This window comes from Nuphar pumila, chromosome 14 (genome assembly GCF_984573655.1).
Source record: "Nuphar pumila chromosome 14, dmNupPumi1.hap1.1, whole genome shotgun sequence".
Lineage (NCBI taxonomy): Eukaryota > Viridiplantae > Streptophyta > Magnoliopsida > Nymphaeales > Nymphaeaceae > Nuphar > Nuphar pumila.
In genome coordinates this window covers 5,190,299-5,216,257 of record NC_143262.1, presented here as the reverse complement: position 1 = coordinate 5,216,257, position 25,959 = coordinate 5,190,299, and the positions used below count along the sequence as shown (strand labels likewise).

At 36.8% G+C, this 25,959-nt stretch overlaps 1 protein-coding gene across 5 annotated transcripts in view; it reads right to left on the bottom strand.

The window, feature by feature from the left end:
• Positions 1-25,959, bottom strand: part of LOC149816145 (putative serine/threonine-protein kinase SIS8) — a 115,190-nt gene that overhangs the window by 7,089 nt on the left and 82,142 nt on the right. For all 5 annotated transcript variants that reach the window (XR_016427640.1, XR_016427641.1, XM_089987338.1 and 2 more), the window contains 2 exons: positions 20,983-21,032; positions 20,680-20,856 (listed from right to left, as the gene is read on the bottom strand). Coding sequence is in view for 3 of the 5 variants with exons in the window: in XM_089987338.1 (XP_089843464.1) it covers positions 20,680-20,856; positions 20,983-21,032 (227 nt within the window). In the remaining 2 variants the exon portion in view is untranslated. The remainder of the gene's footprint in view (positions 1-20,679; positions 20,857-20,982; positions 21,033-25,959) is intronic.

The following is a 25,959-nucleotide window of genomic DNA, read 5'->3' as shown; positions in this document are numbered from 1 at the left end:
GGCATTAGTAGATGTTGATTTTTCTAGTGTCCCGACATTAGATGTTGATTTCTAATGTTCTGATGGATGGTGTTGATTCCTGATATCGGTCGAGAAACGAGTGTGAAACTCATGTGTTAAGCTACCACTAGGAACCTAACTTGAACTTTGGGAATTGTTGTGCATGTTTTGAATATCCGCGAGTTTAATGAAAAGTGAAACTAAACTTGTGTGCATTTAATAGGGACATGCATGCAAAAGAAAACTCTTATAGTAACTTAATAAATTGTCCATGCATGTGCATTAAATCATGCATTTTTACTATTCTGCATTAGTTCATGCATTCAAATTTGTTCTGTTTTATGTGAGAAATTGTTATTGCATGATACATGCTTTTAGATGCATGAATGATAAAAGAATTATGTGATTATTATTCTTATATTCCTCTGAATGTCTTGCATGAATTTGATTTATGTTTTTTCTTGCCTATTTGAATTTTTAGAAGAATCCGTACAAAGAATCTTTGATTCTTACCTAGTACTTTGAATGTTTTTCTCAGAACCTGAAGCTCAATGATGGGGATGACTGCCATAGAGAGCATGCAAGATCGCGTGACTTCTGTTATTTCTTGATAGTGTGGCTCTTACATTTCATACTTTAATTTAATTTTGTTCTTAGACATTGATTTATTGATTAATAAAGTTAGCTATTTGATTTGTTGGTTCAATGTAAAGATCACTTGTTGTTTGTAAGTTGTTAAGTCTATGAGGCCCCGGATCCTTGGGTTTGGTTTTTGCAATTGTTAAAAAGAAAAATTCCACTTTTCACCGGAATGTATTAGGGTCGTTACAAGAAGAGACTTGGACGTGGTTTAAGAGCAACAATTTTGGATGAGTCTGTGTTGTGGCATCAATGACTTGATCATATTTCTAGTTCCAGACTGCAACATCTTGTGTTGTTGAATAATTAGAGTGGATCTAGAATTTATGTATTAGATCGTGTAAAGGAATGTGAAAGTTGCAAGATAGCAAAGAGACATGCCTTACAGAAATATATTCATTTATGTGTTTGAAATCTTTAAGTCTTGTGTTATGATTAAGACTCAATTTTTTGCTAAGATTATAACTCTTTGCTCAGATTTAGGAAAGAATATATTCATTAAGTGTTTTTGTAACGACCCCAACTCATACCCCTTAAAAAGTGCAGATTTTTTTTTAAACAAGTGCGAAAACAATCTCAGAGACGCTGGGCCTTTACAATTCCACACAATTACCACCACAAGGAATCTTATACTCATCTTTCATACCAAACCATGATAAAACCAAACTTCATTTATTCAAATGCAAAGAGTCTAAAACATAATTAATTAAAAGTAAAGAAAGCAAAAGGAAAAACAAAAGCAAAGAGCCACGCCGTATAAAGAATCTGCCCTGTAGTCGTGTGGTCCCCTCGTGACTCTTCTCAGAGGCAGGTCACCCAACTAGGCATCTGAGGCTACGAAAAACACAAAAAGTAGGGTGTCAGAATCCAAAGAATCCTGCTTACAGGTCCCTCTAATGGATCAAATAAGTAAAAAGAACATAAATAAGATTTATGCAATATTTTAGAGGGGCAAAAATAGAACACCTTCATAATTCAAATAATCGTTCATGCAATAGGGAACATCTATTAAGCATGAGGTAACATTTAATAACATAAATCACAATCTAAGCATTAAAGATATTTAACATGCATTAAGGAATAACATCATGTATTCATCAATATATCACAATTAAGGGAATAAGTAAATATGAATAATCTAGTGCATATCAAGAACATGCATGATTTCAATGCAATGCATGCATAATTTATTGTCTTTAAGCAACTTCTCTTTGATATGCATGTCCCTATTAGGATGCATACACATTTAAATTCCTCTTTTTAATTACCATTGTCCGCGGATACCCAAAACGAGTAAGAATCTCTGAGGTCAAGTTAGGTTCCCATGGTAACTTAGCACATAATTTGTATTTTATTACTGGGTTTCAAACTTACCCCTCAACCGATATCAAGAAACATCATCCATCGAAACATTAGAAAATAACTTCTAATGTCGGAGACACCATGAAAATCAGCATCCACTAGCGCCACTTTCTTGGTATACCAAAACAACAGTTGTGTCTACACACCACTCCTAGGCAAAGTGGTAGACTCTCTTTAAAACCGTGGTCAGGAAGAAGAACATCAATATCGAGTTCATGTGCAACAACAACGCACACGGAGTTTTAGTATCCTCACAGTTTTCCCAAAACCGTAATATCCAAGATTCCCACACTACATAAGGGATGTCAAGGAAACATCAATTACATTGTTCTTCAATTTCTTTTATCTTATTATTAATTTATCTCTTTTATATTTGCAAATCAACATGCAAAATTAATAACATAAGCTTGCAAATCAGCATGCCAAGCTCTTCACGGGACCACAGACGGTGGCATCATGGAACAGTGCAATAACAATAATAATATCACATTTGATTTTTGCAATGCATATAACAACTAAAACAAAGATCAACGCATGCTCGAGGCTCATACAACCCATGATGATCCATTTTGATCATCGATGCATTTATTTGCAAAAATTATAAATATCATACCACAATGCTTCACAATGCACATTCATTTATGCCATTTAAAGATGTGCATAACACACAATAATACACCTATGTATGTGTGCTTTCATTCAGTTCGCATGCTCACATCAAAATGCATGCTCAAGTTCACATGTTCATGTCGCATGCAATACTTTCGTGCAACATACACTTTAGTTAAACATGTGAACATTCAAGTAATGGTGCACGTGCTAAATACATCGAGTTAGAGTATGCATACGCATAAAATGCAGCCTTGCAATATTACCTTGATCCAACATATTATATCAAGTTAAAAGTTTCGTTCTTCAGCATGAATAAGGCTAGGCTAATACAAGGAAACAAATTATGGGAATTATCATGCAAAGCTGACCCTCTTTATTTTTTTCTAGATTCACATAGGCACATGAAATGAGTATAACGAGAGTTTGCATATTCTAGGTTGACCCTCATTTGAATATGCATTTAACATACAACCAACTCTAAAATCTGAGTGTTTCACGCTTAAACAAATCAACTATCTTGCTCAAACAAAACATAACCCTACATTTGTATATGTATCTACATATATACATATGTATGCCCTGCACAACGAGAATTGCCTTTGGGTACTTTGGTAGAATCTGTTCAAGTTGAAATGAACAAGGCAAGGCGATAGCTATAAGTATCATAAACCTTTTAGTTGTTTTGAAAGAAATTTGATCAAACAATTCTAAGTCTTACGTGTTTTAGTCGAGTACATAAGATTTGTATATTATTTCAACTAATGACTAGATTATCTTTTCTGTTGATAAAAAGCTTATATGCAATAGCACTATATCTGTAGAATACAAGTTAGGAGGAAGGAAGGAAATTTCTGGATGTAACGAGTGAGATCCTTCATGAGACAGTTGTTAGTGCAGCTAGTGTATGTCTAGCACACAGCCAGACCCACCAAGCTCAGCCGGTCAGGCCAACCGAATTCGACTGGTTTGGTAGCCAGCCTACACAGAAAAAAGGACTTAATCACATAACTGAACACGTCAATGTTATGCATGTGCTTGAAACCAAACTTAAAATGAATATTGTTTGCACCTGTATTACCAGTTTAAGCTTGAAAAAAAAAACTTTTCTTATCATGTGTTTAAAATAGACACTCTTAACCAGAATCTAAAAATTTAAAATACCCACACAATTTTTTTTATTTAAAAAAAAAACTCGTTCAAATCGGGCCTGGCAAGGGCCTGCCAGGCCTGTACCAGTCCAGCCAAGAGCTGGACTGGTCTTGACAGGGCCCAGCCGAGCCACTCGGCTGGGCTGCCGATTGGCCAGCTAGAACCAGGCTGGGTCTGGTCTGGTCTGACCAGACCCCAGCCAGACCTAGTAGGACTTGGCCTGTCAGGCCAGGTTCAGCCGGCCTCACAGCCAGCCCACTAGAGACCCGCATATCATTATACGCAAAGTTTTTTTTTTTTGAAACTGACAGAAGAAAACTAAAATAAGCAGATTCATAATCAAGTTTTCATGAATATGCAGATTTACTTTCAAGTGTTCAGGAATATGTAAATTCATTTTTAGGTTTCTACGAATATGCAGATCCACAATTATTCCTGGATTTGCATATCTTTATATGAATATGCCGATCCACAGTTAGCCCTCTGCACATCCATATCAGCAATTAAATTATCTATATTAGAGTGTGCAACGTCACTTTTAAGTTTGTATGAATGTGGGTGAACAAAAGATAATGACACCAATTTTAAACAGCATTTTCAAAGAGCCTAAAAACTAACAAATACACGGATGTACAGCGTTTCATATGTGCGTGTAAGCATAAATCTGAAATAGAATACATTTTCAATACAAAATCAGATTCTAAACCATTAACATACCTAAGGAAACGTGGATAAATTGATATTCCCATTTCCTTTTCCAATAAAAACACGCACTTAATAAACTGTATTTACTATGAAATAAAATTCTATTTTGATATAAAAATAAACATGTACAGAAATTTCTTTTGCTAGATGCATATATACAAAATAACATTCATAAAAGAGGATTCAAAACTCCTCATTCATGTATTTTAGAGTGAATATCTAGGTTCACATATTTTCCATGAATTTCTACCAAAATATTGTATGAAAATCTAATTTATATTCAATTTCTCACTTGAATCAAGAGAGGAAACCCGTACCTTGTATATAAAATGAAGAAAAACAATGATAGATGTTGAAAAATGTGGATGGATGGCTGAAAAAGATCAAATATCTTCATCTTCTCCCTTTTACCTCTCTTTTCCTCACTTTCTCTCTCCCCCTTCTTTTTTTTCTTCTCTTTCTCTTTTCTCTCTTTTTGAAGTCTTTTTATAGGCCCCCATAGGGGAGGTCGCCCCTCCCTTTTTCTCCCGCTCTCTCTCTAAGAGAGAGTTCCCAAAAGGTGGAACTCTCTCTCTCTTAGTTTCCTAATTTTTTTAAACTCTACCAAATGTTGACTTTTCAACATTTGGTAGTTTTTCTAACTTTATAAAGCTTTTAAAACTCTTTTTAATTAAGTGTAAGGGATCTATTACGGAGTCCCTCTCAGCCCTAAACCAAAATTCGGAATTAATATTAAATATTAATTAATTAAAAATATTTAAAAACTTTCAAAAATAACCAAAAATCCTAAAGGCTTCTTAACCCTAATAAACCCCAAAATAAAGCTTTATATTCACTTTAAATCTGGAAAAACATTGGGTTTGGATTTGGATCCGGATCCAAGATCCAAACCCATATCCAAGAACAAAAATGGATCAAGATCTGGATCAAATCCAGATTTAAGTAAGACCTAAGTAGAACCCAAATCCATAAAAAATCGGATCCTAGGCCTTGGATCCAATCCAATACAACCCCGGATCCATTTCGACGAACTGCTCAATTTTCAGAAAAACACGATTTTTGGCTCAACTGTAGCCCGAATCAAGAAAAATAAAATATTGTTGCGCTCAGAATTCTGAGACACATCCAACAACATATAACACAAATATCAAATTCCGAATTTCGCCTGAAAATAACCTGAATTTCGCCTCAATCTATGTCACAGGGATTCGACCAGACAAGTGTCGCACCAGCGTCGACGCAATGCGATGCGGGTGCGGCACCAGGTGCGGTCAACTTGACCCTGGGTGCGTTGACCGCACCCAGGATCATTTTGGTCTAATTTTTTGATTTTTTTTTTTAAATTTTGCCCTGTGAAATGGGCTGCGAAATTTAAAAAAAAAATCTACTGACAGCTGACTACGCAGCGGGACCCGCCCCTTGCTGGATTTTGATTTTGGCCTTGATAGCTTCGGTCTCTTTAGAGTTTGCCTATTCCCTGACGAGGACTTCCAGATTCTTCACCTCTCCCCACCCCTTGCTGGATCCCTACAGGTAGTGATGAGAGAATGAAAGGACAGAACAGCCGAAGCGTGGATGCCTGCTTGCTGCTGTTGCTCTTGTTTTATAAAGGGGCACTTGTGTCCACAACATCTAACGAGCTTTGTTGGCATCCCGATCTTTCTTCGTCAAGGATTTTCACTCTCCATAATAAATAATAATGGTGGTGGTAGCCTTGGTGGCTATTAGTATTCACTTTTCTCCTGACGAGATGGGTGCTCTAACCATAGCCTGGTGTAGACCTCTCTTTTCCACATGTCAAATCCAATAAAATTTTTTAGCTGTCATCCAGAGTCCAGACCGGAGATCTGTGTGCAACTGTATATAAAATGAAATTTGAAGAACCCTAGGCAGTGGCGGTGGAGCCGTAGGCCTCGTGAAGACTCTCTCTCCAACAAACCACATCAAACCTTTCGTTTATATTTTTTTTTCGTGAAGACCAGGGAGTTTCAGACATGGTTGAATCATGACAGTCAGCAGAACACAGCAGGCTGGGTCGATTAGATCGCCAATCCTTTCGGTTCATCAACTTTGTCCCATTGCGTCAAAGTACACAACAAGCAGAACGTGGGTAACAAGTCTTCAAACAAACACACCAGCAAAAAAAAACTGGTTATAAGTATTAGACAGTGTAGTATACGTGTTTTGTATTTACAGTTTGGATCCGGATCTGGATCCAAACTACTTATATGTAGCATGTCCACAACATAATGGCATACTTGTAAATAACCCCAACTTATCAGGGTTATTGTGAAGGCTATGTATTAGGGCTTTTGCCTATTTATTAATGAAATAGGTCACGATTTCTGTTGTTGAGAAATCGTGACTCATTGCAGCCTCTCTCTCTTCCTCTTAATTTCTCGTTCGCAGGCTCTGGAGAAAACTCACATGGTATCAAAGCACGTCTGATCCAAGGGATGGAATTCTTCTACATAGGTACGTCCATACAAGATCTTCCTTCCTCTACTGGAATACGAGCCCCAAGTACTTCTGCCATCTTCAGATCTTCTTCCTTCAATCTATTCCTCTGCTGGAATACGAGACCCAGCCCCAGGTACTTCTTCCTTCAATCTGTTCGTACTTCTTCTCTACTGGAATACGAGACCCAGCCCCAGGTACTTCTTTCTTCAATCTATTCCTCCATCTTCACATCTCTTTACATCCAGTTTGATTGCTGAAACTGATTTGGGTTTGGGCCAAATCCATTTTCACGATATTTTTGTCCATGGAATCAGTAGATCTCTCGATTTGGATTTGCTTCTTTGGATTTGTACCAAATCAGCTTTTTCGATTTCTTTGCTTTCACAATATCTTTTGGGGTTTTATCGGTTGCTCTAGATCTGTACATCAGATTTGTCTCTCCCCTTTCCATTCAATTTCACATATTTGGGTTTTATCGGCTGCTGACAGATCTGTACATCAGCGATATTCCTTTTATTTCTGCTTTATTATTGCTGTGTGCAATTTTTATATATTTTTTCAAAAAAAAAGAAAGGAAAAGTCTTAGCTTCCTTTATCAAATCAGATTAGACCTGATAATCTGGGTATCGGTTCTGATAATCAGATTCACGCTGAATTCTTAGCTCTCGACTGTTTAAAAAAAAAATTGTTGCATTTATATACTGATTGCATATGCCAATAATATTCTTTTTCTTGTTCTAAGTCATGGATTCTTCTTCTTCTCAAACTTTTCTCTCATCCAACTTTCTTGGCCAACTCATTTCTGAAAAACTTACCAATTCCAATTTCTTGATCTGGAAGAGACAAATTCTTCCATTCATTAAAAGTCAAGGTCTTTCTGGACATTTAAATGGATCAATTTCAGCCCCTCCAGAATTTATCATACAAGAAACTAAGGATAGAAACGAGACTGATTCTATACAACGAATACCAAATCCCCAATATGAAAATTGGATGAAGCGTGATCAAGCTGCAGTTGCTTTCCTTATCTCCACTATCTCTCAAGAAGTATTGGTGGGAATTCCAGATGAGTGCTCATCAAAAGAATTATGGGACCGGCTAGTGAAGACATATTCTCAGATTTCAGAGGCTAGAATTTTCTTTCTTCAGCGTGAATTTCAACTCCTCACTAAGGGTTCCATGTCTGTCATGGAATACTTGAACAAGGTCAAGAACATAAGCGATCAACTGGCTATTGTCGGATATGAAGTGACAGACAAAGATAAAGTCAGGCAAGCCTTGAATGGATTAGGATCGGAATTCCATGTTCTTTCGACCTCATTGTTATGTCTACCCAGCTTACCATCGTTTGAAGACTTGCAAGCGAAACTCCTTCAATATGAGATGACCTTAAAGGGGATGTCACATGACACTGGTGGACAGGTTCTTGCTACTAGTGTTTCTTTTGGCCAGGGACGCGGTGATAGTCATTTTGGTGCAGGCAGAGGACGAGGACGAGGTACTCCAGGGGGGCGTGGGTTACTACCCACCCCGAATGCCTCTCCTTATAATTTGAAAAACATGCCCACCTGTTATCTCTGTAACAAGCGAGGTCACGTCAAAGAACAAAGGAAAGTTCCAAAAGGGTGAGAGCTCGTCAGGACGAAAGGAGAACCCTTCAAAGTTTGGTGGCGATGTGAAAGAGCTTCTTTTGGCTGCATTGTCTGAACTTGATCTGAAACGCGATGATAAAGGAGTCTGGTACATTGATTCAGGGGCAGCTACTCATGTCACAGGTAATGCGGGTAAATTCTCTACTTTAACTCCTTATTTTGGAAAAAGTAACATCGTCACTAGAGACGGGTCACACCACCCCATCACCCACATTGGAAATGTTTCTATCCCCTTGCCTAAATCCCCACTTCATCTTTCCAATGTTCTTCATGCCCCAAATATTACAAAAAATATTGTTTTTGTTTCTAAGCTTGTTGATCATACTAATTCTTCTGTTGAATTTACTCCGTCTTTTGTTTATGTCAAGGATCTACAAATGAAGAAGACGTTCGTGTTAAAACATATGTAATAATACCATAATACCTATCGGGTATTATGGTCATTTCACAAAGTACCCCATAGGGGTACTTATTTTGTTTCTTTTATTTCACCATTTTTTATTTTTCTTTTTATTTTATTTTTGTATTTTTTGGATACCGAAAAGGGGCCCCACAATGGAGTCGTTGGGGCCCCCAACGGTCACATATGTGACCGTTGGGGGCTCCCAACGACTCTATTGGGAGCCCCTTTGGTCTCCTTTTCTTATAAATAGGGGGAACCCCCCATGTATGGTGCATTGCTCTTGAGAGCTCCTCTTCAATAATAGTGATATTATTTTTCATGTGTGTAGCCTTTTTATAAGGCCCTTTGTATATCCCTTAGTGGATTTTCTCTCTTGTGCTTGTTGCACTTGTCCATGTGGAACATAGTGAATGCTTTAGCATTCTTGGTTTCTTCCGCTTATTTCATTACATGGTATCAAAGCCATAAGATCTACTAAAGGTAAAATCTTGTCTCTCTCTACTTCTTTTCTTTCTCACATCTTCATTGTGTAGCTATGGAAGTCAAGATCGATCTATCATTCAAACTCAATGGAAAAAATTACATGATGTGGGCATCCGCAATGGAGAATAATCTCAAAGGCAAGAAGCTTTGGGGTTATGTAATGGGAACCGTTCCGGAACCCCAACTTAAGCTCACAAAGATGGAAGGAGATCAAGAGAAAGCACTTGAAGGCGATGCTCGTCTCAAGGCCATTGAAGATTATAATCATCAAATGGAAGATTGGGAGAGCAACCATGCAAAAATCCTAGCATGGTTTATGAATAATGTCGAACTTAAGGTATGTGCAAATATTGCAAAATTCCGCCGGGCAAATGAAGCTTGGTTTTTTATGAAGGGTATGTTTACCCAAAAGGATCTTGCAAGAGCTTATTTCTTGCAAGAAAAAGTAAGAACCACAAAACAAGGAGACATGAGCATACAAGATTACTATAGTGCTCTAAATCCTTTGTGGGATGAATTGGCTCTTTTAGAGCCTAAATGGGTATCTATGGAGGATGTGGTTCTAAGACAAAAACAAATGGAACAAGATAGATTGTTTCAATTTTTATTTGGGCTTCGTCCCGAATTTGAACAAGTGAGATCCTCACTTCTCCATAGATCCACGTTTCCTCCCTTAGAAGAAGCTATTGCCGAGATTACTCAAGAAGAGACTAGGCATAGCATGGGTAAAAGCATAGAGGAAGTTCTTGCCATATCTAAACCCGGCAATCATGTTAAAACATACAAACCACCTCATTTTGGTAAGCAAGGGAGTGGTGGAAGAAAAATGATTATATGTCACCATTGTTATGAGCCGGGACATATTAAACCCGTTTGCCCAAAGCTAAATGGAGCATTCAAGCCAAAGGTGGCTTCCGTTGAAGAATCCACCACCAAAGAAGATGACGGCAAGAACGGGGATCTCAAAGATACTCTTGGACAAATCTCCTTGGCTCTTCAACAAATTTTAAAGGTCACTTCTTCCACCTCCGGTGCCGCCATTGCCTCATCATCACCTCCCGGTACGTACTCTTGGATTTTAGATTCCGGAGCTTCTTTTCACATGACCCCTCATGAAAATGCATTAACCAATGTGCACACCAATTCAAAAATGTCTTGTGTCTCTACGGCCGATGGAACTTTTCTCAAAATAAATGGTGTTGGAACTCTTGATTCTAAAAATGTTCAAAATTTCCTTGTTCCAAAAGTTAGAATAGTTCCAAAATTAAATCTTAACCTCTTTTCCGTTTCTCAAATAGCCGACCATGGATGTGAAATATCTTTCTCATCCCAAGGGTGCTTTGTGCAGGATCTCCGGTCCGGGAAGCGGATTGGGCAAGGCCATAGGAAGGGAGACCTTTATTTTATGGATAATTTAATGCTTCCAAATACCTCATTTTGTACTTATGTCCAAGACAAAAATATTGAAACTTGGCATAAAAGGCTTGGACATCCAAGTTACTCTAAAATGTATCTTTTTCCTTTTGGACACAAGTTTTGTAAAGAAAAAGATATCAATTGCAAAGATTGCATTTTTGGCAAAATGAAGTCTACTCCTTTTCCTATTAGATCCTTTGTGACAACAATACCTTTTGAATTGGTGCATTCCAATGTTTGGGGGCCATCTCCGGTTCTATCTAAAGGTGGTTATTCATATTATGTTACTTTTATTGATGATTATACTAGATATGTATGGATTTATTTTCTTAACTTTAAATCGGAAGTTTTTAACTTCTTTAAAGAATTCCATGCAAAAATTCAAAATCAATTTCAAAGTCAAATATCCATTCTTAGATCCGATTCGGGTGGAGAGTACTTATCAAATGATTTTCAATCATATCTAAAACAACATGGCATTTGTCATAAAAAATCTTGCCCAAGAACTCCTCAACAAAACGGTCTAGCGGAAAGAAAACATAGGCATATTTTGGAAACCACTAGATCCTTACTCATTTTTAAAAATATTCCTAAAAATTTTTGGGTCGAAGCCGTGTTAACCTCCACCTATTTAATCAATAGGATGCCATCTTCAAAATTGAATAATATCTCTCCTTATGAAAAACTTTTTAATATGACACCTGACTACAATCGTCTTCGGATTTTTGGGTGTAAATGCTTTGTTCTTTTACATAAAAGAGATAAATTGTCACCTAAAGCAATAGAATGTGTATTTTTAGGATATGGTGAAAATCAAAAAGGCTATAGATGCTTTGATCATAAAAACAATAAGTTATTTGTCTCCAAAGATGTAACCTTTTAAGAAGATGAAAATGGATTTGACATATTGGAAAAATCAAATGAAATTGATTATATGTTTATCAATGATCTTTTAGAAGATTCAAATGATGACTCTTTGAGTCATCCGGAAATTTTAGAAGATACTCATGATTCTCATGATAATGATGTATCACCAACTAATGGTGACAATCTCCAAGTATACACTCGGCGTGAGGAAGCCCAACCTATTAGTGCTTTAGAAAAATTCTTGCGGCTTAATGAACCCCTAGAAGAAACCTCCCTTAGGCGTTCTTCTAGAGAATCAATTCCACCTAATAGGTTTGTCTCATATGAAACTCTTTCACCTAAATATAGAGCTTGTCTAATAGCCTTGCATTCTTACTATGAACCCTCCCATTATAATCAAGCAAAAAGTATACCTCATTGGGTTGAAGCAATGAAAGTTGAACTAGATGCTTTAAATAAAGCTAAAACTTGGGAAATAGTTCACCTTCCTCCAAATAAGAAAGCTATAGGATGTCGATGGGTCTACAAAGTCAAAACAAAAAGTGATGGTTCCCTAGAGCGTTATAAAGCTAGATTAGCTGCTAAGGGATACTCACAAGAATATGGCATCGATTATGAGGAAACTTTTGCTCCCGTGGCTCGCATGACAAGCGTTAGAACTTTAATTACGGTAGCATCATCTAAGAAATGGCCTATATTCCAATTAGATGTTAAAAATGCCTTTCTTAATGGTCAGTTGAATGAAGAAGTATATATGGACCCTCCGCCGGGAATCAGTGTTAACCAAGGTCAAACCCTTCGATTATTAAAAGCCTTATATGGTCTTAAACAAGCCCCTAAGGCTTGGTATGATAGATTTAGTGCTATCATGTTACAATTGGGATTTCGCTCCTGTTATACTGACACTGCTCTTTTTGTTAAACATGCAGGTAATAGTATCATCATCCTTCTGCTTTATGTTGATGATATGATCATCACTGGCAATGATGAAAGCGGTATTCTTAAAGTTAAAAATATGTTAAAACATAATTTTGATATGTCTGATCTGGGTTTTCTCAGGTACTTTCTTGGTATAGAAGTTGCATACTCTCCTCGAGGGTATATATTGTCACAGATGAAGCTTGTTGCAGACATATGTTCCAAATTTAGGATTTCAGATGATAAAAAGGTGGAAACTCCCGAGGTTATCAATGCTAAACTACGATTGGAGGATGGAGTTCTGCTGGATGATCCTACGCCCTACAGGCAACTCATAGGCTCCCTCACCTATCTGACTATCACCAGGCCCGATATTGCTCATGTTGTGCACTCTGCAAGCCAATTTAAGCATGCTCCTACATCTGTGCATATGAGTGTTGTGCTCCGGATCATTCGATATATTAAAAATACTTTGACTAAAGGGCTATTCCTATCCTCACTCTCTTCCTTAGATTTACTAGCTTATACTGATGCTGACTGGGGAGAAAACCCAAATGATCGAATCTCAACTACTGGCTTTTGTGTGTTCCTAGGAGATTCGCTAATTGCTTGGAGGTGCAAGAAACAACAGAAAGTCTCATTGTCTTCTACTGAAGCAGAATACAGGGCTATGGCAACTACTACAATGGAGCTGGTGTGGCTTCGAAGTCTTCTTCAAGATATGGGAGTCGAAATTACCGGGGCTTCGAAGCTTTGTTGCGATAACAAAAGTGCCATCTACATTGCCAGCAACCACACTTTCCATGAGAGGACGAAACATATTGAAATGGACTGTCATTATGTACGTGATGAATATCTTCGTGGGACAGTAACACTGCCATATGTCACTTCAGAATATCAACTTGTCGATTTCTTCACCAAAGCCCTGCCTGCTCCTCGCTTCTTGTTCCTCCTTGGCAAACTTTCGGTCATTCCCCCGTAAAGTTTGAGGGGGGGTGTTAAAACATATGTAATAATACCATAATACCCGATAGGGGTATTATGGTCATTTCACAAAGTACCCCATAGGGGTACTTATTTTGTTTCTTTTATTTTACCATTTTTTATTTTTATTTTTATTTTTATTTTTGTATTTTTTGGATACCGAAAAGGGGCCCCACAATGGAGTCGTTGGGGCCCCCAACGGTCACATATGTGACTGTTGGGGCCCCCAACGGTCACATATGTGACTGTTGGGGGCTCCCAACGACTCTATTGGGAGCCCCTTTGGTCTCCTTTTCTTATAAATAGGGGGAACCCCCCATGTATGGTGCATTGCTCTTGAGAGCTCCTCTTCAATAATAGTGATATTATTTTTCATGTGTGTAGCCTTTTTATAAGGCCCTTTGTATATCCCTTAGTGGATTTTCTCTCTTGTGCTTGTTGCACTTGTCTGTGTGGGACATAGTGAATGCTTTAGCATTCTTGGTTTCTTCCGCTTATTTCATTACAGTTCGCTAGAGGGGAACGCCGGGGAAATATGTATGTCTTCCAGGAGGACCCTTCTACTTGTGTTCGACCTACCTTGAAGTCATCTCCTCAGTCCATGTCGTCAAAGCATATTCATGTGTTCAATTTGCAATATTCAAATAAATGTAATAAGCCTGATTTTTGGCATTTGCGTCTTGGTCATTGTGGTCGAGTCTTCGTTGAGCGACTCGTATCTGATGGTCTTATTCCTGAGTCTGGCCTGATTCCTAGACCAGATAATAAAATGTGTTCAAGTTGTCAAATGTGTAAGAGTCATGTTCTTCCTTTTCATTCAATAAATGAGAGAGCTTCAAGGCCTTTTGAAATCGTCAGTTCCGATGTATGGGGACCGGCTCCTAATCCTTCTAATTCTGGCAGCAAATATTATGTTACTTTTATTGATAATTTCTCTCACTTCACTTGGATATATTTCATGAAGAATGAATCGAAAGTTTTCTCTATTTTTCGTTGTTTTCATACATTTGTCAAAACTCAGTTTTCTTTTAATATTCTACATTTCCAATGTGATGGTGGGGGGGGGGGGGAATACTCCTCCAGGGATTTTATCAATTATCTCCAAGATAATAGGATAAATCGTAGAGTATCTTGCCCGCATACACCCCAACAGAATGGAATTGCAGAACGAAAACACCGTCACATTATGGAAAGCGCTATGAGCATGATGCATGGAAGTCATACTCCCATAGGACTCTGGACAGAGGCCTTTCACTCTGCTGTTTACATTATTAATCGTCTGCCCATGAAGCTTTTAGAAGATAAATCACCTTTTTATCCTATTTGGGAAGCATCCTGATTATGATGAACTAAAAAATTTTGGCTGCACGTGTTATGTTCATATTGACTCTTCTCTGCGAAACAAGTTTCAGGTTAAGGCATCCAAGTGTAGATTTGTCGGATATGCAGATCACCACAAAGGGTACAGGTGTTATGATCCTGACAACAGACGAATTAAGATATCTAGGAATATAGTTTTTGATGAGAATGATTTTGAAGATGGAGAATATGCTTCTTCCCAAACCAATATGAATACTCTATTTTATGATCCATGGCTCAGTGCAGAGCTCTTTCCTGCAACCAATGATGAGTGTTCTTCCTCCTGTGCTCAAAGAACATCCTGTCAAGATGGATACAATGGCATACAGGAACTTGAAATAGAACATCCTCCAGAGATTAACAAGTTTGCTGGGCAAGTTTATAGGAGAAGAGAAAGGGACTCACTCTTGACTTCGGACGATATTGAACAAGAAGATCCTATGTTTGATCCATCCAACGACATTACTTCTTCAATTTCTAATACAGTAGCTATTCTGAGCAGACGATCTGAAAGAGCTCGGCATCCTATTGAAAGGTGGGTCAGTTATGAGAATTTCACCATGGATTTTCAGTTATTTTTGTCACAGATTGAGAAAGAGACTGAGCCTAGACATTTTCATCAAGCCATTAATTCCAAAAAATGGATTCAAGCCATGAATGAAGAGATGGAAGCTTTATACCAGTGTCAAACATGGACTGTTGTTCCTCGACCTCCAGATAGAAATGTTGTTGGCTCACGATGGGTCTACAAGATCAAATACAAACCGAATGGAAGTGTTGAACGATACAAAGCTCGTCTCGTAGCCAAGGGATTCACTCAAGAGTTTGGACAAGACTATGATGAAACATTTAGTCCAGTTGTGAAAATGGGTACAATTCGCATTGTTCTTTCATTAGCTGTCGATTATGGTTGGAGAATAAGTCAGCTAGATGTGAATAATGCCTTTCTTCATGGAGATTTGAAGGAATAAATATACATGGAACAACTGCCAGGCTATACAGAAGTAGATTCAAAGGAATATGTATGCAAATTAAATCGAGCTCTCTATGGACTGGAACAAGCATCTCGAACTTGGTTAGAGAGTTTCTCTCTAGAAATTCAAAGACATGGTTTCTATCGATCGCAATTGGATCACTCCCTCTTTATTCTTCGAGGTAAGGAGTTTACTACCTTCTTGTTAATATATGTTGATGATATAATTATTACAGGAAGTAGTAAGAATCATGTTCAAGAAACTAAAGACCTTCTGAGTCAAAGGTTCAAAATGAAGGACCTTGGAAACCTTCGGTACTTTCTTGGAGTAGAAGTGGATAGTCAAGGAAATAAACTTACTTTGACCCAACATAAATACACCCTGGATCTGTTAGAAAAGGGTGGAATGAAAGATTGCAAGTCTCTTGCTACTCCTAGTGTGCTTAACCAGAAACTAAGTGTGCAAGACGGAGACTTGTATCATGATCCCACCAAATATCGGAGTCTAGTGGGAATGCTTCAATATCTTACTTTTACCAGGCCCGATATTACATATTCAGTCAATCAAGTTTCTCAATTCATGAATGAGGACGAGACACATGGATGCAGTAAAGAGGATACTGAGGTACTTGAAGAGTACTGTTGGAGATGGACTTTTGTACACCAAAAGCAGATCCATGAATACTGCTCATGACATAATTGCTTATTCAGATGCAGACTGGGCAGGAGATCCTAATGATCGAAAGTCAGTTTCAGGGCATGGCGTTTTCATTGGTGCCAATCTTGTTTCCTGGAGTAGTAGAAAACAGAAGGCAGTGGCTAGATCTAGCACAAAAGCAAAATACAGGGAGATGGCTGCTGCTACGGCAGAAGTAACATGGACTAGACATTTGTTAACAGAGCTCAAAGAGCCGATTGCTAGTTGTTCTCTTTTTTGTGATAACCAAAGTGCTATTCAAATATCTCTTAATCCCATTCATCACAGCAAGACCAAGCACATTGAGATTGATCAACATTTTATCAGACAGAAGATTGAAGAAAAAGAGATTGCGCCCCATTATATTAGAACAGAAGACCAAGTGGCTGATTTGTTCACTAAAGGACTCACAAAGTGTCGTTTTTGGTTTCTAAAGAGCAAGTTATCCAAAATCATGCACAACTTGAGGGAGACTATTAGACAGTGTAGTATACGCGTTTTGTATTTACAGTTTGGATCCGGATCCGGATCCAAACTACTTGTATGTAGCATGTCCACAACATAATGGCATACTTGTAAATAACCCCAGCTTATCAGGGTAATTGTGAAGGCTATGTATTAGGGCTTTTGCCTATTTATTAATGAAATAGGTCACGATTTCTGTTGTTGAGAAATCGTGACTCATTGCAGCCTCTCTCTCTTCCTTCTCTTAATTTCTCGATCGCAGGCTCTGGAGAAAACTCACAATAAGTCCTATATATATATATATTGCCGCACCCCCGCACCCGGGTTTTTTGGAAGTGTCGCATCCCCGCACCCGCACCCGCACCCGCACCCGCATCCGCACCCATGTGACATAGGCCTCGATTTAAAAGTCGAAAATAAAACTCTTTATCTCGCTTCGATTGACTCTTTACGACCTTGTCGATGGGACCTGGGCCAAGCCGAGACTCAAAGTCATCAGTCTAAAAATCGAGCCTCAAACGATTTTTCTCCCAGACCTAGCCAAATTTTTGACAAAATTATAAAATGACTAAGTACCAAAATACGTAATATTACAGTTTTAGAGTTTCCAGCAAGAAAGAAGATGAAATATCGAAAGAAGAGACCCTCAAAGGAAATGAGAGAGATAAAGCTCTCTTGAATTACAAAAATAGCTATAAAGGATGGAAAGTAGGCCATGATAAAGTGTCATCACCCTCCATGGCAAGCATGTGTGTGGAGCCAATATAGAACATCTTGAAATTTGAAAGAGCGGATGAGGCTTGGACTTTTATCAAGCAAACGTATACCCGAAGATATGCCACTCACAAATGAGAAATACATAACAAGATCCACAAATGCACACAAGGTGACAAAAGTGTGTTTGTGTACTATGGATCTTTAAAAAGACATTGGGATCAAATGGCTAAATTAGAGCTTATTTGGGACACATCCAATGATGCTCGTCTAAGAAAGAAACAAATCTTAGAAGAACAATTTTTTTAATTTATGCAAGGCCTAAGACCCGATTTCAAACATTTGAGGGTCCCCATTACTCATTGTGAGAAGGACAAGCCTCCACCCTTTCATGAAGTTTTGGCCAAAGTATTTATGGAAGAGACTAGGTTGAAAACCATGACCGAGTCCAAAAAATCCAAAGAATATGTGTTGGTTGTCCAAATACCCAATGCCAACACTAACACTTACAAGCCTCCTTACTTCACAAGACCCAACTTTGGGAGGCAATGTAATGAGGAAGGAAGAAAGAAGACCATATGTCATAATTATCAAAAATCATGTTCATATTGTAAAGAAAGATAAGCCTTCAAACAAGAACAAATGTCCACCAAAGAAGCCAAAATGGACAAGCACAAAGAGCCACTATGGGCACATTCACAAAGGACACTAAGGGCACACACTATAGAAGGCTCACATTATAAAAATAATATTCTTTATTGATTCACAAAGTATGCAAAATGCATACAATAAAATGGGAAAATATCCCTTATTTGTATACATCAAGAGAAGAGAGAGAGTAATAAGAGACAAGAGAGTTTTCTAGCTGTTAGACTAGATCTAATAGCTAGAATGGCTAGCCGTTAGACCAGATCTAACGGCTAATCTAGTCAACCTTTGTTGACTAAAATAAATAAAATAATAAAAATTATTTACAACAAAAAGAATAAAAGAATAAATAATATATATATACAAGGTGTATCAAGGTTGCCAGACTAGGAAGCGGAAGCGGAAAACGACACGGAAAGAGGAAGCGAGAAGCGGTGCATTTTAAAATGTATAGAAACAGGGAAGCGAGGAATAAAATAAAGCAATATAAGAATTGAATGAGAATCAAAATGGAATAGAAATAAAAACTAAAATAAAAGTGATTATTCTTAAATTTCAAGATTTTTTAGTGTAAGAATTAAATTTTTAACAAAATCTAAAAATGATGATTGCCAATTTAGATAAAGCACATGAAAATGAGTAAGAAGAAACACATAGAAAACATGAAAAGTAGACTGAGAACACATAAGAAGAATAGATGAAACATGGGAGAATTGAGATTCTGATCAAGTTTCGGAAGCGGAGTATCACACTTACGAAGCGAATTTCTGAGTTATATTGTCCATGTGGTCAGTCAATTTATGAGTACCCTCAGGTCGGATGATTCTAAAAAATGTTAGTTCTCCTATAGAAGCAAATGTAAAATTGAGAGCTTCAAATGAAGCGAATCTAAGAGATCCAGTGGTATATCGCAGTTAGTTTGGAGCTTGATATACTTGACTATATGCAGATCATATATTACTTACATTGTCCATGTGGTCAGTCAGTTTATGAGTTCCCTAAGTCGGTTAATCTTGTTGTGGTATTTTAGATCATCAAATATGTGAGAGACACTATGCATTATGGATGTTTTTTCCTCGTCCTCCACAAATCTTAGATCCTTTTGCAATGAGGACTTTGGAGGCTCTACCAGGGACAGTCTCTCTACTATCAAATTTTGTATTTTTCTTGGGAGCTCTCTAATCTCATGGAATAGTAAGAAACAACAAAGAGTTTCATTATCTGTAGCTGAAGCAAAATCCAGGGTTATGACACAGGTTACAACTGAGATTGTTTGTATAAGATGACTATTAGGAGAGTTAGGGGTTCCTATGAGTGGATGGACCTCCTTGTATTGTGACAATATGAGGACCTCATTCATATTGTAAAGAATCCATAGTTCCATGAAAAGACTAAGCATATTGAGATAGATTGTCACTTTACTAGGAGAGCCTATGAAGATGGAGTCATTTCTCCTGATTACGTGGGCACTAAGGATCAAATTGCATGTGTTTATAAAGAGTCTTGCTCCGTTGCATTTTAGTTCATTTCTTTCCTAACTTGGGATAATTCCTCTTGCATCATCTCAAGTTTGAGAGGGAGTGTTAAGTTTGATGTAATATATGTATTAGTATTTTGTGTGCTAACCCTCCGCTATGTATATGTACATTTTATTCTTTTCAGAAGTATTCATGTATTTTTTCATAGTGCTGGTGTAGAGTCAACTATTTTTGCCTTCTAGTGAGGTAGAGAGAACTTCTTCCTTATATTGTTGTATCGCTCTCATTTTAGAGCTAATGAAGTTTTCCTTCTTTGTATGGCTTCTGTTCAACTCTACTCCATTCTTCTCTCTTGTTTTATACAAGTGTTATTCAATTGCCTAAATTTGCCTAAATTCGAACCAGTTGAGGCTCAGGGACATGTCATGTTGGCTAAAAATTAGCCACTGTTTATTTTAACTTTGGAAGTCTACACATGCTCCATAAAGTTGTTCACTGCTGCAAAGCATTTTGAAGAGATACTATTGAAAATAACCCTCAAGCACTGCAATCAGATTCACAATTTCAAAAGCACATGTTTGGTTATCAGCTAAGCAGTGCCTAATACACATAAGACATAAATGAGCATGCCAATAGATTGAGTGCTAAAGAATTATATAATGGTAATATTTATATAAATGGACAGATATACTTACGTTTTCAAACACTTCCTAATTATTTCTGCAACAGCTGGATCCATACTATCTGGAATTTCAAGGCGACGATTTTGAAACCCAACAGCACCAACAACCTGCATTGGGTTCATTCCTGCCCATGGTTGCTGTAAGGTAGCAAGCTCCCATAAGATGACCCCGAAGCTATAGACATCACACCTTCAAGTGCAGAAAGACATGATTTCAGCCAAGAAACCTTTTGACAAGTGAATGTATGAAATCAACATTGTATTGAAGAAAAATTTTAAAAGCTATTTATATTAGAAAGTTCTGTGCTTGACTTACTTTTCATCTGAAGGTTCATTTCGAAGAACTTCAGGAGCCATCCACTCCGCCTGTTAAGGACGAGTTAATATGAAAATCAACGCAAATCATCAAATGCATCACACGACAATCGCAACCAGAAGGCAGTGCCTTAATGTCCACTGTTTATTGTGAAAATGAAACAAGATTCATTTGATCATTTCTTCTTTTTTTTGAGAAATCATTTGGTCATTTCTTAGATGCATCATTGCAGTGGAAAGAAAAAATATCCAAAAATTACGTACAATTTCCAAGCAAAGATTTGGCAAATTTTTGGGTGATATTCACATCAAATATTAATATAATATAGTAACATTTGCAGATGCATAGACTATCTAATGAATCATAACAGAGGAAATGGCTAGACTTGCTGGAGTATGAAATGACTCAGAGGCTGTGAGCCCATGCTGTTAGCATGGGGTGTAATGAAAACAAGAGGAATATAAAAAGAGCCACCAAGGCATACAATAGACAACAAGGGAGTGCTCAAACACAACAAGTCCACAAAGGGACAATACACAAGTTAAACAATGGCTAATATAAAAGATTACAACAGCCACTAATGTGCATACAAAAGAACACAAAACACTTAAAAAATATGATATTTATTATGAGAGAATGCTTAGAAAAGTATTAAAAAACAAGAAAGGGTTTTAACCCCATTATATAGACCATACATGGCCAATATAGTCGTTGGGATGCTCCCAACCACATCTATAAATATAGCCGTTGGGGAGATCCCAACGACTATTTTGGACAAAGTCCAATAAGCCCTTATGAAAAAGGGAAATGATAAGAAACATAAAAAATAAGAAAAGACAAAACTGTAAGGAAATGAGTTCCTTCAAAGATGTTCACTAAATCACCAAAAGTAGACACTCAAAAGGGTTCCACCAAAATACAAAAAAGAAAACTCAAAGAACCACAAATGGGTTCACTCACAAAGACCCACTAAAAGGGTACGAGAATAAGAAATAAAAAATAATAATTTTTATTTATCTCAACACATGCAAGAACCATACATTATAGTGGGGCTTTGCCCCATATTTATACACAAATGAAAGAGAGGTCATAGAGAGTCATTAGGGGTCAAACGGCTCTAAATAGAGCTGTTGGAACCCCAACGGTCCTCTATGTTGACTAGTTCAAATACAAACAAAAATTAAAACAAAAACTAATCCTATTTACTATTCCTAGTTACTCTCTAATTACATTACATATGACTATATATATATATATATATATATATATATATATATATATGCATTTACATTTTTAACACTCTCCTTCAAACTTACGATTGGATAACCGAAAGTTTATCCAAGAGAAAGTGAAATCTAACAGCAACGAGAGGTTTGGTGAAGAAATCTGCCAATTGATATTCTTAAGTAACATAGGAAATATCGATATTGCCGTGTAGGAATTCCTCTCGTACATAGTGACAGTCTATGTCACATGAGTGCGGGTGCGACACGGGTGCGGACACGGGGACTCGGCTATATATATATATATATATATATATATATATATATATATATATATATATATATATATATATATATATATATATATATATATATATATGTGCAAAGACAACATAGTTCACTGTGCAGCCCCCCCCCCCCAAGATTTTTTTTTTAAATTCTGTAGCCCAGAAAATTTAAAAAAAAAATCCAAAAATGGACCAAAATGACCCTGGGTGCGTTGACTGCACCCAGGGTCAAGTTGACCGAGTCTGAGCCGCACCCGTGTCGACGCGGGTGTGTCGACCTTGGAGCCAAGTCCGTGTGACATAGGTGACAGTCCATCTTAATGTATTTGGTTTGTTCGTAGAAGGTCCGATTGCTGGCAATGTAGATGAAACTTTTATTGTCACAGCACAATCGTGATGCTCCTTTACTTTTAATGCCTATGTAAGCCAACAATCTCCTTAGCCAAACCACCTCAATAGTGGTTATAGTCATGGCTCGGTATTCTGCTTCGGTAGTCACTTAAAAACACACAAAACCAGTGGTTGAGTGTCAGCTATTTGGATTACCTCCTCAGTCAGCACCAGTATAAGCAATTAAGTTTAAGGATAAAGAAGCAAACAAGAAAAGTCCTTGAAAAATAGAAGTTTTGATATATCTAATAATACGCAAAATTGCACCTATATGAACAGTGGTGGGAGCATATTGAAACCGGCTTGATGTGTGAACTGCATGCGCAATGTTAGGTCTCATAATTGAGAGATATGAGAGTGTCCCGATAAGTTGTTTGTATGGTGTTGAATTTTCAAGTGGTTCCCCATCATTAATCTTCATTTTGACATTGACAACTTTGAGAGTGTCAACCTTGTTATCATCAGAGATACAAAAGCTGACAACAATATCTAAAGCAAATTTAGATTGAGTCAACAGATAACCTCTAGAAGAATAAGCAACTTCTATACCAAGAAAATATTTTAAAAACCCTAAATCAGTAATTTCAAAATGTGTTTTGAAAAGCTTTTTAATGTATTCAACTCTCTGTTTATCACTTTCAGTGATTATGATATCGTCCACATAGAGAAGTATAATAATACCTGCATCAGAAATCTTAACAAACAAAGTTGTGTCAGTCAGACAAGATTGAAATCCAACATAAAGCATAACTTGACTAAACTTGTCATACCAAGCCTTTGGTGCTTGTTTAAGGTCATACAGGGCCTTGTTCAAACGAAGAGTTTTTCCTTTAAGAATAACTATGTCAGACAGTGTTTTCATATAAACTTCTTTAACCAAGTTTTCATTAAGAAATACATTCTTAACATTTATTTGATATATAGGTCATCTCTTCGAGACAAGGGCTACTAAGGTCCTAATTGTGGTCATCCTAACAATTGGAGCAAAGGTTTTATCATAATTTATTTCATACTCTTGGGAATATCCCTTGGCAACTAATCTGACTTTGTACCTTTCAAGAGTTCCATCACTCTTGGTTTTAACCTTATATACCCATCGACAACCTATAGGTTTCTTTCTTAAAGGAATATCTTGGACAATCCAAGTATTCACCTTTTCTAAAGCATCTAATTCTACTCTCATGGATTCTACCCACTCAGGATATTCCCTTGCTTTAGCATAGTTGGAGGGTTCTATATAGGAATGTATTAATGCAATGTAGGCTTGATAATTAGGTGAAAAGGACTCATAAGACACAAATTTTTCATGAGGTTTTGATACTCTAAATGACTTAGATTGTATTTATGCATGGTTTTGGTCATTGGTATACTTCTTAAGAGCACATGGATGTTCAAAATTACTGTGTCTGGAATATTGGATACAATATCGATTCTTATGAGATTGTTCTTCACTTACTATATCACTTTTAACTTCCTGATCCTCATTAATATCACAATCACCAATCTTTGGAATTAGATCCAACAGAAAAAAATACTCATTTATTTTCTTAGTTTTCTTAATTTCAAAAAAACTTTTTTTTTTCTAAAAATGACATATTCCTTAAAACATATAGCAGTTTATTTTTAAAGTCAAAACATCTATAGCCTTTTTTTATTATTTACATATCTTAAAAAGACACAAAGAATAGCACAGGGAGATAGTTTGTCATTTTTATCAGTAAAAACAAAATATTTACACCCAAAAACTCTCAATCTAGAGTAATTTGGAACTTGTTTGAAAAGTTTTTCAACAAGAGATATGTTTTTCAAAGAAGAAGATGACGTTCTGTTAATAAAATAAACTGCAGTTAATGTGGCTTCAGCCCAAAATTCATTAGGTACTTTGTTAGTAATAAACAAAGTTTTTTGTTGTTTCTATAATATGCCTATACTTTTTATAAGCTAAACCATTTTGTTGAGGGCTGTAAGGACAAGAATTTTAATGTGTAATACCATATAAATCTAAGTAGTCATTAAGTTCTTTTGATAAAAACTCTCTCCCTGAATCAGTGTGGAAGATGAAAATATCATTCTTGATTTGGTTTTTGACCAAGTTGTGAAATATTTGAAAATGTGAGAAAACTTCAGACTTGTGTTTGAGGAAATAAATCCAAGTGTGTCTCGTAAAATCATCTAGCAAAATTACATAATACATAAAACCAGTCTTTGATATAACAGGTGTTGGGCCCCACACATCCGAATGTATTAATTCAAGTAGTCGGAAATAAACAAAAGTTTTTTCTTAAAATGGTAATCTCTTCATTTTGCCAAGAATACAATTTTCACATGTAAAATTTTCAAAATTACAAAAAAAAAAAATCATCTTTGGAAAATACTGAATCTTGGATATACTAGGATGACCAAGTCTCTTATGCCATAAATCCAAATCTAATTTCTGAACATCGCAACAAAATGTATTCTTGGGTATTTCCAAAAAAATCATGTAGTACAAGCCTCCCTCTCTATAGCCTTCTCCAATCAGCTTTCTTGACTGGAAATCCTGCACTCGATAACCACGAAAGGAGAAGAAAATATTACACCCATGGTCAAATAATTGACCAAACAGATAAAAGATTTAAATTCAATTTAAGAATATATCTAATTTTTGGAATAGAGTTTTTTTTTTTTGAGAAATGTTTTCAAAATTTTTTATTCCTTTTATCTCAAGAGATGTTCCATTAACAGTAAAATTATTTGACCCACTTGAGTTATGACATTCGGATAACATATCACCATTTGGTGACATGAAAAGAGACACCTAAGTCAAGAAGCCAAAGATATTTACGTAGAATAGAGAAACCGAAGGAAGAGACCATGACTCCAGTTGATGAGGATGCTCCTTTAAGTAGAGGTTGAAGAGCCTCCACTAATTGTGTCAAGGACATATTTCCAATAGATGGATCTTGTATGATTTTTACATCACTTGACTCTTGTGAAGGTCCAACAGAGGCAACCTTCTTTTCATAAAGTTTCTTTAATTTAGAATAATATGTTTTCACATGTCACGGTTCACGACAATAGTAGCAAATAACTTTATT